This window comes from Panicum virgatum, chromosome 6N (assembly GCF_016808335.1).
Source record: "Panicum virgatum strain AP13 chromosome 6N, P.virgatum_v5, whole genome shotgun sequence".
Classification (NCBI taxonomy): domain Eukaryota; kingdom Viridiplantae; phylum Streptophyta; class Magnoliopsida; order Poales; family Poaceae; genus Panicum; species Panicum virgatum.
Genome location: NC_053150.1, coordinates 37,543,826 through 37,558,872, shown reverse-complemented (window position 1 = coordinate 37,558,872; position 15,047 = coordinate 37,543,826). Strand labels below are relative to the sequence as shown.

General features: G+C 45.2%; 1 protein-coding gene across 1 annotated transcript; it reads right to left on the bottom strand.

Moving 5' to 3' along the window:
• Positions 1-10,371: 10,371 nt before the first annotated feature.
• LOC120679536 (phosphopantothenoylcysteine decarboxylase subunit SIS2-like) lies at positions 10,372-14,526 on the bottom strand. Its single transcript, XM_039961147.1, has 5 exons — positions 14,296-14,526; positions 13,682-13,752; positions 12,961-13,428; positions 11,247-11,402; positions 10,372-11,143 (listed from the first exon to the last, which is right to left on the bottom strand). Exons 2-5 carry the CDS (start codon positions 13,703-13,705, stop codon positions 10,754-10,756), a joined length of 1,038 nt encoding a protein of 345 aa, XP_039817081.1. The 5' UTR covers positions 13,706-13,752; positions 14,296-14,526; the 3' UTR covers positions 10,372-10,753.
• Positions 14,527-15,047: the final 521 nt, after the last annotated feature.

The window sequence follows — 15,047 nt, the reverse complement described above, 5'->3', positions numbered from 1 at the left end:
ATGCATTAGGATGCTCTCACACTCTCAAGAATGTAATCTCTAAGCAAGTGTGTGTGAGAGAGGGATGGCTCAGCTCTAATATGTCAAGAAAATAGTCCAAATGGCCAAGAGAGCCTCCCAATGGCCGGGCATTGGGTATATATAGCCATCCCCTCAAAAACTAGCCGTTACACTCTTTTCTGCGAAATCGCGACCATCCGCGGTTCAAAAACCGGACTACCCGCCGTTATAACCCAGTGAGTCAGAGTGCAATGATTGTGTGTCAGAACTAGCCGTTGGAGCCCTGGCGGACCGTCCGCGCCCCAGGGGCGGACCGTCCGCGGTTATAGATTCTGACCCACTAGAGACCAAAAACGTCTCTGGTACAAAAGTTAAATGACCGGCGGACCGTCCGCGCCCTAGGGGCAGACCGTCCGCCGTTCAAGCCTCCAACCCAACCAGAGATGCAACGTCTCTGGTACAAAACTTTAAATGAGCGGCAGACCGTCCGCGCCCTAGGGGCGTACCGTCCGCCGTTCAACTCCCTTTTTCACCAGAGACGACACAAGTCCCTGGTGCAAATTTGATTACTGAGGCGGACCGTCCGCCCACCTGGGCCGGACTGTCCGCCAGCCAATTTTAACTCCCACCAGACCCGAACATACTCTCTGGTACAGGGGCGGACCGTCCGCACCCCAAGTACGGACTGTCCGCGCTTAGGCAGTCAGCTCTCAATCTTTAGATCTTTTTCAAACTTTTTCAAAACGACGTTAGCCCTCATGCATGCATCTAGATATTTTGAGAAAAATGGCACTAAAGACCCGTCAAGCACGATTACACGACCCCTCTTGATAGTACGGCTATCTATCCAACAAATCCAGTTATTTTTCATCCACTAATCGTCTTATGACCGATAAAATGCAAAAGCCCTATTTTATACCTTTGTCTTGAACCCAAGCTTTGCACATCATCTCCAAAACTCCATACGATCACAATCAAATTCTTTTCAACCGTGGATCAACCTATGCTCATTATCTCAAATGAAATTGTTAATCCACAAATTATTGTCATTAATTACCAAAACTCGAATTAGGGGCCTAGATGCTTTCAATCTCCCCCTTTTTGGTAATTGATGACAACACTAAATTTTGGAGTGATAAAAGTGTTCAAGTCAACTTTATACACTAGGCATAAGGTAGACTTCGAATTGAACTTTGGAAGAACTTACTCATTTTTCTTGAAAATTTCAGAATATGATATGAATAAATTCATCTAAGTTCGATGAGTAGAGAGAACTCCCCCTTGATATGTGCTTATAAATTTGAATGAATACCAAGAGCACATATATATATGAAATTTGACAATTTTGACGGAGTTTCCCCTACAAGTGGAAATCTAGGCAATACAACACAAGATATATATATATATATATATATATATATATATATATATATATATATATATATATATATATATATATATATATATATATAAAATGAACTTGACAATATTAGCACAACCTCAACAAGCCACAAGATGAACATAAACCATAAGAGTATTACAAGCCACGAAGTTCATCACACATTATAAACCAAATGTTCAAATCCAAACCACAAATCCATGCAAGATAATAAATAGACATGCAATGCAGGACAAATAGTTCAACACAAATATAGCAAGAGTAGCAAGCGGAAGCCAAAAGCGAATGATCTCCAATGAAGTCCATGAGCTCCCCCTAGATCCAAGCACTCCAAAGTCCATCTCCCCCTTTGGCATCAATTGCCAAGAAGGTCAATCCATCGGCGGCGGAGGTGGTGGCGGTGGGTAGAACGGATGGCTTGAATCAAAGAACCACTCCACACCTCAATTCCACTAGAGTTGCTCTTCACCACTCTGGTGAGGTGAGCACAAGACCTCTTACAACCGAGATTGGAGCTCCTCAATAATCTCCTTGGAGGAGCTCCATGAAATCCTCTTCTCCAAGCCGTCTAGGGAGCGGCAACTCCCAAGAGTAACAAGTTGATGACGCTTGCTTGAAGTCTCCCTAGTGCCACAAAGCTCAAACTCTTGATGCAATGCACTAGGATGCTCTCACATTCTCAAGAATACAATCTCTAAGCAAATGTGTGTGAGAGAGAGATGGTTCAGCTCTATTGTGTCAAGAAAATAGTCCAAATGGACAAGAGAGCCTCCCAGGTGCGGATCGTCTGCGCTTAGGCAGTCAGCTCTCAACCTTTAGATCTTTTTCAAACTTTTTCAAAACGACGTTAGCCCTCATGCATGCATCTAGACATTTTGAGCAAAATGGCACTAAAAACCCGTCAAGCATGAGTACACGACCCCTCTTGATAGTACAGCTATTTATCAAACAAATCCGGTCATTTTTCATCCACTAATCGCCTTATGACCAGTAAAATATAAAAGATCTATTTTATACCTTTGCCTTGAGCCCAAGCTTTGCACATCATCTCCAAAACTCCATACGATCACAATCAAATCCTTTTCAACCGTGGATCAACTATGCTCATTATCTCAAATAAAATCATTAATCTACAAACCGTTGTCATTAATTATCAAAACTCGAATTAGGGGCCTAGATGCTTTCACACCCACCGGTTACACCGGTGCCCACTAACCGGTGCAACTGGTGCCTCTGTTTGACCACCGTTCGAAAAAATTCAAACAGGGTCAAAATTGCACCAGTGATTAGCACCTCCAAACCACCGGTGCATCCGGTGCTGTTAGGGTTTGCGGGCCCGTGTGTTCAGTTTCACTTATTCTTCCCGTGGGGCCCGCATGTCAGTCACGTTTCACCCGTTTGTTTTCTCCTCTCCACCACACGAGTGCCGCCGCCCGTTCGCTTGCTCTGCCAGGCCGCCGCCTCACCACCACGCCGCCGCGCAGCCGCACCACTTCCTCCACCGCGCACCTCCTCCGCGCCTACGCAGTGCCGCCGCACCACCACAACCGTGCCTAGCCGCCATATTTGAAAAACCCTAGCGCCGCTCTACTCCTGCGCCGCCGCCGTCCTACACCCCCGCCACATCTTCACGCACGCCGTAGTAGATCTGAGCGTAGCCCTAGTGCCCGGAGCTCGAGCCTAAAGGGCTCTCTCTCTCTTCCACCCCAAGCTCTGCATGCAGAGTGCTCGACGTTTATTCTCAAGGATTTTTCACACCATTTTTCTTCCTGATTCCTCGCGGTATGAGCTGCTCCTTTGCTATGGCATGTGTTTGTTCAATGATAGTTCACTTCTTGCTCACATGTCACATTTTGCTATCACTTGTGCACACCTTCTCTCACATCTAGGAGTATCTCTGCACATGTTTCACTCTAGAGCACATACTAGACATTAGGGACTCACACACTCACATTTAATCATAATCGTGTTACTACTCTATTGCAAAATCATTTGAGACACGTTTCATCCATTAGAAGCACTTATTTAGGCTCAATCAAATCCTTGCTTTGCTTAGGGCTTCTTTTCTCTAGAGTATAATCTAGTATTGTTGTATAATATTTCTCGCCTTAATTCTAGTATCTTCCATCAATTCTCTGATAGATGGCAGGCAACAAGAAGGGAAAGGGCAAGGCAGTTGTTGTGGTGAAGAAGAAGAGATCTCGCGATGAACGCGAGTGGGACCAAGCACTAGCAGCAGATGCAGCAGATCAGCCGTAGCGCTCAGTTCGGATCAGAGAGTCAGAGGCAGAGGCCGAGAGGTAGGGGGAGCTTGAGGACATACCACAGCTACGCCGCTCAGCGCGTACACGCACCTCAGAGACAGCTCAGCTCACACTGCCTCCTCACGTTGGTCCACGGACCCGAGGGGGTGCAGCTCAGAGGTGAGGGACTCGCGCTCAGCCGTAGCAGCAGACAGAGGGTGACACTCAGCCTGGAGATCAGCCCAGAGGTGAGAGTTCCTCAGAGTCTTACATGCTTGATATCATTGATCTCAGAGGGATGCCGTCGCACAAGATCCGGCGATTTCGACTTGTCACTTCTCAGACTTGGTTTCCGGAGTAGAGAGAGCAGAACATTGACCGCCGGTTCTACACTCGGATACAGAAGGCGTTCTACTACGCCTACTGTCAGTTGGGCATCAGGTTCAGCGAGCATAGGAGACTCCACTGGGGATCTCTCAGAGTGGCAGCAGGGGGAGTCCCTATACTCCCATTCTTTAAGGTGTAGCCAGGACTGCGAGCACTACTCAGTGACATGGAGAGATATGTCCGTGAGTAGGTCCGTGTCTTCTACGCCACTCTATTTGTTGACGAGGACCGAGAGTTCATTGAGTTTATGTTCCAGGGGAGGCACTGCAGGCTGACACGAGAGAGGCTGGCTGCTTTACTTGGAGTGCCACACACAGCAGAGCCCCACTCTCTACACCACCTGGCCTACGGTGATGTCGAGCCTCCCCGTCACCTTCACCAGTCGTACCCACCTCCAGATGAGGAGGCCAGCATTCTATTCATTCAGCCATTTCTGCCAGGGACACCGAGTTTACCAGACAGACTCACACCGCTCGCCAAGACAATTCACCTAGCTCTTCGGTGGAGTCTGCTCTATAGGCTGGGGTACAATGAGGGACTCACAGCTCTGCAGCAGTGGCTTCTGATCCACATCTTGATAGGCAGACAGTTCGACATTGTCAACCTTTTTATCTGTGAGTTAGAGGAGGTGATCGTTGACGGGATGACAGCTCACCGTCAGCAACCGTTCGCGCACTGGATCAGCTGGATCCTAGCTCAGCTCGGGCAGAATGCCCATATGGATGAACCGCAGCACTCGAGGTCGAGCTTCAAGGAGTACTCACCTCCTGCACCTTGAGACGGCAGATGTGGCCTGAGAGGCCAGTGCCTAGCACAGAGGACTTTGGACGAGCGTGCGTTGGCCGAGGGCAGAGTCCGGGACGAGGAGAGGGCTGCAGAGGACGCCGCTTTGGACGAGGCAGAGGCACAGCTACCCGGGTTCTTGGCTGTGGACACAGACGACTCGGAGGAAGACGAGGACTACACTCCGACTATTTTCGTCCCCCCGAGCTATTCACGACGTCAAGGCAGGTTCCTCACATGGTCCAGTCCCTACACCACCAGTTACCGCCACTCAGGTGTCTCAGCTAGACTCGCTTGCAGCTCTTCTCCAGACACTTACAGAGAAGTAGTGCTCACAGAGGGAGATGCAGAACCGTTTACTAGCTGAGCAGGCTCGCTTGGTGGAGGCTCAGACACTCCTCTTCCAGGAGTTGAGGCAGCAGCAGGAGGCCATGAGGCAGCAGCTCCTTGTTCAGTCCCAGCAGCAGCAGCAGATGTTCACATTCTTCTCAGGCTATTTCGGGACCCTTTACCGCCACCAGGGTCTGCCGGAGCCCCAGTTCCCTACTTCACCGCAGCTCTAGTACGACCCCTCTAGCCCTCCTCCTCCGATCGGCGGATTCGTGCAGAAAACCTTGGCCTCGTACCCGATGTCACCACTTCTTCAGACAGTTGGGATGACTGAGGAGCAGCGAGCCCTTTTCCTCCAGCAGCAGCAGATGCTTCGTAAGTTCCAGCACCCGTCTGCTCAGCCTCTTCTGGTCACCACGCTCACCTTCGAGCTGATCCGTCCGATAGTTGTCCGTCCGTCCTCGGCGGACACCGTTCCCGTCTCGTCAGCTCCTTTGATGGAGGCCACCAGTGTCGTCACGGAGGCAGCCACGTCTTCAGCTCCAACTACTTATTCAGTTGCTCCGACAACTTCTCCAGTCACGCCTACCGTCTCCACCGACGACTCTTCGGACGACCACAACCGCTTCATCGCCGCACCCAGCCAGTCAACTGCGTCTTCTCCACCCAGGAGTAGGTTCGCCTTCCTTTTTGTAGCTTTGTTGCTATAGCGAAAATGGCCTCTCATGACATATTTCAATATAAATGTTTTGGTGATTGATATAGACAACACAACACTTGGACTAATATGATTGTTAAGATGACCATTCTCAGGCTTTTAGGTTCAAGTGATAATAAAGAGAAGATATGCGTAGCTAGGCCCGAAGGGCCACACCAACGGTGGTTCCGCTAACCAATTAGCGGACGGGGGTCGAGGGGGAGCCTCCCCTCACGGGTCTCAGGGCAGCGCCCTAAAACCTCTTCGGTCCAAAGAACAAGAATTGAAGAGACCGTGAAGAAATCCAATTCAAAAAGATCAAAACGAAGACAATTTGCTATCACCGGTTAAACCGATGATGAGCAAATTGCACTCATCGGTGCAATGAACACAGAAGCTGCGAGCTAGGGTTTGGCACCGGATTAACCGGCATTGGGTGTTTTACACTCACCGGTGTAATGGACTTGGAGGCCGAAGAACCAGCAGGAGTTTTACAAGCACCGGTTAAACCGGCGATCAAGGCAAAATGAACATCGGTGTAGTTATCCAGAGAGTTGGTTTTCGGGAACTCTGGGACAGTTACATGCACCAGTTAAACCGGCGATGAAGATACATTCACCGGTTGATTACGTCGGTTGATTAAGGTAGCCGTTGAAGTATAACGGCTAGTTGGAAAAAGGTGCTCACCGGTTAAACCGGTGATGACACAAAGTGGATCATCGGTTTAACCGGTGATAGCGCTTTTTGTCAGCCACTTTTCCAATGGCTCTTTTGGGGTGTGTGGGCTATATATATACCCCCCAAGGCCGGTTGCTGCATATGGTTGGATACCAGAAAAGTTGAAGGAAGTGTTGCCCAAGCAAACTAACATCTCCAACCATCCTAGTAAAGCTTAGTGTCATATCTAGCTTGTGAGAAGCTTTGAGAGAGTGATTTGTGCACTTGTATAGGGATTAGTTCTTGCGAGAGCTCCCTTGAGCAAAGTCTTGCTACGGCAAGCAATCGTGTACTCGTCGTATGACCCTCCGACTTGGTGTGGAGAGGCAACGACACTTTGTGCGGGGAAGGAGACCCCTCTTGGTGAGAAGCTCCGATAGTGAAGATGGTGCTGTTGGTGACGCTTCGAGAGAGACGGTGGTGGTGGCCTTGTCTTGGTGACTTGGCACCACTTAGCCTTTGCTTGCCGGAAGCCTTGGCGGCGAACGCAAGACGATGATCAAGCGAAGAGACTCGGCATCACACTTGTTCTTGTTGGACAAGTGGCCGTGGACGTAGGGAGGGACTTGGTGTCCTAACCGAACCACGTTAAATCATGTGTCTTGGTGTCTTCACGGGAGTTTGCATATTCTCTCCCTTACCTCTTTACTTACTGTATTACGTTTCTGCATTTACTCTATCTTGCGTGCCTTTACTTTTCTAGTTAGTTTGATTAGGATTGGCTATAGGTTGCATGTCTTTTAGGGGTAAGTAGAGAGTAGCATAGATAAACCTTAGTCTTAACTAGCATGTGTAGGATGTGTTAGATTTATCTCATGCAAATAGATTGAGCCCTAGGATAGAAAGCGATTAGCGACCCTATTCACCCCCTCCCCCTCTAGGGTCGGACACCCCGGTGATCCTTATAGTTGCCAAAGGGGGAGATAGATAGGGGGAGTAGAGATAGGGGGAGCAGGGGGTTTGTGGCGTGATTTGGACTTTTTATGGATCTTGATGTATCAGACATGTCGTTTGGATATTGCATATGCTCTTGTGTTGACATGTCTCTACATGTGTTTCGTTTCAGTTAATGCATACTTGTTTAGTTCTTTGTTTATCTTGTATCTTGCATGTGTTGTAGCACTTTCAATTTCATATTATGTTATCTCTACTTTGTGTTGTCATCAATCACCAAAAAGGGGGAGATTGAAGCGCATCTAGGCCCATAGATGCATTCGGTAAGTTTCGGTGATTAATGACGACCGTATGCAACTAACGTGTGTTTTGAAGGAAATAATCTTTACAAGTTAAGTCTCATATGAAATGTGAAAGGAGGTCCCTCAAAATTCGTGATCAAACGATTCATGAACTCAATTTTTCAAGATCAAGGATTATTCTATATTCAAGTTTTATAAGGAGATGAAGGACACTTGATTTAGTTTGAGTTTTATAGACTTAAGTTAGTGATCATACTATTAAGAGGGGTTCTCGGGATAGTACCTTGACTCGAATCGATTTGGCCTTAGAAACGATGCATACTTGCTCAACCCAGTCCAAGACAACTCAAAAGAACTCAAAAAAATACTTGGAAGAACAAAAGGTCGAAGAAAGAATCAATTCCAAATCAACTCAGCTGGAAACAGAAAGAAACAGTTGCACTGGTTACACCGGTGCTCATGCACCGGTGCATCCGAAGGCGGCCGGTTACACCGGTGCCTTAGCTCTGGTTTATTCGGACAATGCAGCAGGGTTCAAGTTAAGGAAAAACAGCATCACCGGTTACACCGGTGCCATATGAATTAGCATCGGTCTATTCACAGTGTCATCCTTCAGTGAGCATGTTTTCGGGCGTGGGAAGTTCTCTTCAGCACCGGTTACACCGGTGGCTTGATTTTGGACCACCGGTGCATTCACCATAGCATTGATCAGAGGCTATGCAATGGGCATTGAAGGAAATCCTTCAGCACCGGTTACACCAGTGCCTCTTAGGAGCATGCACCGGTGCAATTCTATCAGACTATCACAGTGTCAGATTGTCAACGGCTACTATTTGATTTTAGTATGACCGGTTACACTGGTGCTACCCCTGCGGTCTAACCGGTGCGTATGACTTTCTGGGCAGTTTGTTTCTGATGGCTAGGGGTGCTTCTCCACTCTATATAAGTCGACCCCCTGGCTCATTTATGATGCCTTTGACGCATTGAATACCTGAGGCCACCCTAGAGAAGAGAAGAGAAGTGTTTGGAGCCATTGAATGAAGATCTAGTGATTGCAAGTGATTCAAACAAGAAGAATTCAACCATTCCTTGAGTAGCAAGTGTGATAGTGCTTAGGGCCATCTCAGTGAGGGTCAAGTGAAGCCTTGAGTGCTTGTTACTCTTGGTGTTTGATGGCACCTAGACGATCTTGGTGATCGGGTGACTCTTAGTGAGCTCTTGGAGATTGTGGGAGCCCCAAGAGAAGAAGATTGTATATGGTGGGAAGCTCGCCATTTTGGAGATGGAGAAAGAGCATTCTTAGTGAAGACTTACTTCTTGGTGGTGCAAGGGAGCGATACCCTTAGTCGGTGCTCCAACGTGGATTAGGGGGGAGCGTCAACTCCTCGATGCCACGGGAAAAAAACTGGTTGTCTCGTGTCCCTCTCATTTGGTTTACTAGCATTTCATATCTCTAGAGCTTGTTCTTGTGCTTGCTTGGTTGCTCCTAGCCTAGATTTTCTACTTGCTAGTTTGCTCTCTTAACTAGGTTGCATATTTGTTAGTGTAATCTTTTTTAAGGATAATGAACATGTTAGTGTGTTATCCTACCTAGGTTGATGATGCTAGTGTGCTCTAGTTGATAGAATCAAACTTGTAGATTGAGCAACACTAGTCTAAATTAAGGACTCGATAGAAATTGAAAAAATCTCAATTCAACCCCCCTTCTTGGGCCTCGATCCTTTCAGAACGAAGCCTGCGGCAGCAACCAGTAAGGACAACATTACAGGCAGCAAGGTCAGGGCGCCGTCGGAGCAGCCCTCTGCGACGGCCGCGAGTCCAGACTCGAGCGCTGCAGCGGCGGCGACTGGGAGAGTCTTCCTAGGGGTGTCATGGGGTGGCGGCGGTGGCGGCGGCGGGCCTGAGTGCGGCGCTAAGATGGGAGGGCTGGAGGAAGGAATAGACGGTGGGATCTCATGGGGCTCGGACGAGGAGAAGGGCCGCACGTTGAGGGGCAGAGGGAGCCGCCGCCGGAGGCAGAGTAGAGCGCGCATTAGCGGAGGTGTTCTACCATTTGCCTAGGAACTACTCCATCCGTCTTGAAATGTAAGTTATCCTGAGAGTGTTTTACTGTGTCCAAATTCATATAATGTTCAATGAATCTGGATATACAGTTTGCCTAGATTCAAATAATGTTCAATGAATCTGATAAAATGCCAGAATAACTTATATTTTAGGACAGAGGGAGTACATAGGAACCCACGACTAATAACTTTTTTTTTTGCGAAACTTTAAAAAAAATTTGCGAATCCCACGACTTTTTTTTGAAGATTAATAACCCACGACTAATAACTGAATCTAAATGCAGAACAAAACCAAGCCTCGCTCGCGCAACACGGGATTTTTGCACAGTTTAGCAAATAATCCCCTAAGAATCCTCAAAATGTATAATAAAATCACAAGATTCGACCAAGGGATGACTTGCTGCTGGACACGAACTCCCCTGCAAACATGACATACTACACCATAACATGAATGAGATGAGCAACTCCCCAGTTCAGATTGAGCCAATTCACACGTCCAGTTCTGGCAGGGGCGACACAGCCAGAGCGCATTCATATTATCACAACGAACTGGACGTACAGCACAAAGGAACGAACTGGACGTACAGCACAAAGGAGCTATCATGCGGTCACAAGGCCATTACAGAGATGAACGGTTAAAAGATATGCCAATAAAATACTATGCAGCAAGGCTCAAAATGAAATGCTGCAGTGCAAATAGTCGTATCGTCATGCAGATAGTAGACTTAATGCTTCGAGGTCCAGAAGTCAGGATCATATAACATAGACTACTTTGAACTTGATGTCACCAGCATGTAGCCTCATGTCACTACTATAGACTTACCAAAGACTAGGAAGTCAGAATATAATGCTGGAGAATGGACGCGAAGATGCAAGGGCGGTCCATGCAATGCAAAAGGACGGATAAGTCAGGAAACAGTTGCTTGTCTCACTGAGCTCTAAAAATCATCGTCGTCATCGTCTTCATCCTCCATCTCGTCATCGTCTTCCTCCTCCATCTCGTCGTCGTCTTCATCATTGTTATCACTCCCTGCATTACAGTCATCTACCCTCTCTCGATTTTCCTTCCGCGCCTTCTCTAAAATGTCATGCTCCTTCATCTCTTCCAGGCTCTTACCCCATCTCTCTGCTCTTTCAATATCCTCATAAAAGATGACTTGTATCTTCTCCAAGCCAATGCCATGTGCTGCCATAGCATTCACTGTCTTCTCAATTTCATCATCATCCTTGGAACACTGTATTACGACTGTTTCAAGGAGTGGGCACTTAAAGGCCATTCCAGCAACTGGTATTGAACTTGTTTCTTCTCCTTTTGTTACTTTCTGAAGCTAAAAACAGCAAGAGAAATAAAGAATAAGAAATACAATTTAGCGATAAATAAAGAATAAGAAATACAATCTAGCGACCTCCCTTAGAAAAAATGCAGCATATCTCTCTTTGCTTCAACGTAAGTTTCTCTAATCTCGGCGAAAGCTGGAGGAAGCGAACTACAACATACAAGTCATTGGTCAAACACCATCCACCGATTTCTAGAGTCACAAGATTGTCAAAAACCAGGCATGAGCGCAGCTCCTTTTCCAACACAGCCTAGAATTTCAAGAACGCAGGGTCAGTCATAAATAGGATATACAAGAAACCAGGAAATGCCAAGCAATAGCGAATAGATAAGTTAAGAAACATAATTGCAAAATATCAAATGACATCACTGCACAACATATCATGGAAGCTAAAAGATATTAAGCTTTCATACCACATCTCACAACTATTTTGCAGATACAAAAAGGCACCAGAACACAACTTTAAGTACTGAACTCCTGAAAAAATTACACAAGTTTATTTCTTGAAGCACAAACACTCTGGATTGAGATACTGCAGATGTCGCACAAGTTGCAAAGAAGCAATAAGATCTGCTATGACCTTGAGAAGAAACAATTTTTTCATACCAGCAGCACAGTTCACAATAAAGACTTTTATTCCAGCACAACAACAACAACAACTAGAACCGTGATTTCTTAACAAAACCATCAACAAAAATAATGGACAATCACGTTTATAGCAATCATCTTAATTAAACCATCAACAAGTAATGTACCCAATATTCTGTGCAGTTTTTGCACCTTCCAAATCATCAAACTATATTCATTATAAATTTTATTCTGATTAAACACAATAAATTCTAAAAACATCCACATTGACCAGAAAAATGAAATAGCAGACTCTGAAACTTTCATGCACAGTGGTCCACTTCAATTTAATTGATCACTTGAAATGTTGCAGTGTATATAGCACTATTTTTATGATGGATAGAAATTAAATCAGGGAATGCATGCAGGAGTATTTAAAATTGCGTATAGCAAAGTACTACTCAGCTTCAGTCGTGGTTTATTTCCTAGAACAAGTCTCGGTATCAAGACTGTTCCAAGTTAATTAAACATCCAGTACACACCGGAATTATGTTTTTGCATTTTTTAATCCATTTTAACAGAAAAAATAGGTGAAAAGTGCCCATTACATTATCTTAATATCCTCGTATTAAGCACTAACATAATAACTTTGGATAAATGTCATCAAAGGATAATAAAGATTCCTGATGAATTCAACTTAAAGGGCAAAATACATGACTACACTATGGAGAACACAAATGGTATTAAATGCATCAATTTCATGTCAATAATGGAGTAAATCAAGTAATTCATGGAATAAAAGAGTTTGTTTTGCCGAAATATTGAGGAATATGTAACTCCACAGATCAACCTTCATGGTTTCTGAGGCAGTAAATTCAAGCAGTGTAATGAATGGGTAGTCCAATATTTAAAGCATATCCTCTCTCTTGCTCATTGCTATGAATGTGACTAGTTTGCTGCTGGTTCTCTTAAGTAGGCTAGTAGTTTACCTTTCCCCCTTTTTGTTGAAGCTGAACTGCTTGTTTCAATTGAAGTGTTGAATTAATGTGCTTTCCTTTTTTTCGTGAAACATGGTACTGTTCTTGTTTTTGATTGAACACAAGAGAAGCCACCAAACATGAGAATTGTGCAAAAGCTTTACATACCAAGTATAGTAGCATACAAAAAAGAACACCCAAATTTCCATTTACAATATTTATAGCAACGATGAAATAGAGGAACTTGTCCTTAGTCAAGCATACCTTTATATCGGAACCACACAACGCAAGTCTCTTGGCATGCAAAACCATCCCTGTAAGATCATATTGGCCATCAAAAGTGCGTTTAGAACACCAAGTATCTATGTGCGCACTCTCTAGAGATGGTCGCTTTTGCCAAGAAATTTCTTCCAGTGGCCAGCCATTGCACTCAAAGTGAATGAGGTGAGGAGCAGCAATAGTGAGTCCTTTCCCTCGATCAAAGAAACCATCAATAGTTAACCTCTTTAGCATGTTTGATTCTACAAGCTCAAGATGATGTGCGCAGTTTACGAAATGCATGTCTTCTAGGACAGGGCTCCGACGAATCATATGCTCAAGATCTATCGAATGCACTTCCACATCACAGAGAGTCAACTTTTTAAGAGAAGGAAGCTTGATAATGTCCGGCAGCAGCAGTCCCTCATGCTCAAGATCATCATAAGGAGCTTCTCCCATACTCAAATTTAGCTCCTGAAGTGAGGGACAAATGAAAATGCAACGAGGTAAAATAGTCTTATCATATCGAATTATCGATCAAGGTCCACATCTAGGACCTTAACATTATGCTTCACTGCATAGCCAATCCACGTCCTCACATCCTTGAAGTTTATAGGATGGTTGCCCTCAAAGTGCAGCTTGAATGTATGCAAGTAGGTATCACGGCGGAGCAACATGTTGTTGACGAAACGAGCAAACTTTTCATAATTCCAGTGTTCATATTTACTGTAGTCGATACATATGGATCCATCTGACTCCATAGCAGCCCCCCTAGCTTGGATTTCTATCCCCACAAACCTGCCATGCAAGCATTCCACAATTAATACATGCAGCAGCGATTCACAGGGAAATAACAACAGTTCTGATAGTTCCATGTTATCTTTACATCAAGCTGGTCCTTTGCATAAAGGACTGAACTTTGGTACTACCTCATATTATTGTAGCATTATTATCACCAAATTAGGTGTTTCTGGTTCAGAGCATTTCCCGGCGCCCAAGTAACTGGAAGAGCAGATGTGCTTTGCCCATCGCAGCAACATATTGCCCCCCTTTTGGAAGGCTCTAGGATACTACGAAATCTAGACTATCACAATGCGATTTCAGCAAGCTTATCACAGATCCAAAACTTGAAAAGATGGGGGCTTCTGAAACAGATACGGTATAAAAATATCTTTCTAATAACCAGGCTGAAGGATGATTTTCCCAAGTGCAGCAATTTCCAAGATAAACATGAAACACGACGGCGCAAAGGGGAAGTTGAAATTTCAAGGGCAAAAACACAATATGCTAGGGATGCTACCACAAAATGCGTACAATAAGGTTGCAGGAAGGTGGATTTACCGGCAATGCGGAGGATTGATCGCACGAAATCGCCTCGATGGAAGCCGGCAAACGGCGCGGCTTCAGGTAGGGTTTAGGCGGCCACTGACCCAATGTTGTGCCTGTGCGTACCCAGGACTAGAACCCTAGACCCACCGCCGCCTTGGGCTGCCTCCACGCTAGGGTTTCAAGACGTGCTCGATTTGGATGGGAGAACTGGAGAAGGCCCAAACAGAGTCAAAAGGGAATCGATCTGGATGACTACTGGCTACCTCGGTGCCTCGGTGGGGGATGTGTGGGCCAATCTTGTCAGTGTAAGGAGGGGCAACAATGACATCTCAAAATTACTTGAAAGCGGTATTGACCGATGTAAAAAAATAGCAAGCTATCCTTTCTTTAAAAAAAATAGCAGGCTACGAAGTTTAGCGACGGTTTTTTCTAAAAGCTATAGAAATCTACAGTGAGCTAAGCGGAAGCTAAAACATAGCGAAATAATAAAATAATTAATAATTACAGACAAAATTAGAAGTATTATTGTTCTTTTTTTTTAGGGCTAGAAGTATCATTGTTCTAGCACTCTAAAATAGACTCAACATGTATGCCCAACTGTGCACATGTTGCTTTATCTATGATCCACTCTAGTAATATTGATTCTTTTGACTATATTTTTGAGGGAATAACCCTACGAAAATATACTCTCAACTTAATATTTAGCATTGCTAAATATCATAAAAACTTTTTTAGCGGACATTTATTACTTTAAATCCTGGAAT

Bases quoted from the DNA above. Each gene is read 5' to 3' on its own strand.
- LOC120679536 (XM_039961147.1), bottom strand. From the start codon at position 13,705: ATGGATCCATATGTATCGACTACA. The intron at 13,429-13,681 runs GTAAATATGAAC...CCCTCACTTCAG, and splicing joins ATCCATATGTATCGACTACA to GAGCTAAATTTGAGTATGGG. The intron at 11,144-11,246 runs ATATGCTGCATT...TGCTGTTTTTAG, and splicing joins TTACGTTGAAGCAAAGAGAG to CTTCAGAAAGTAACAAAAGG.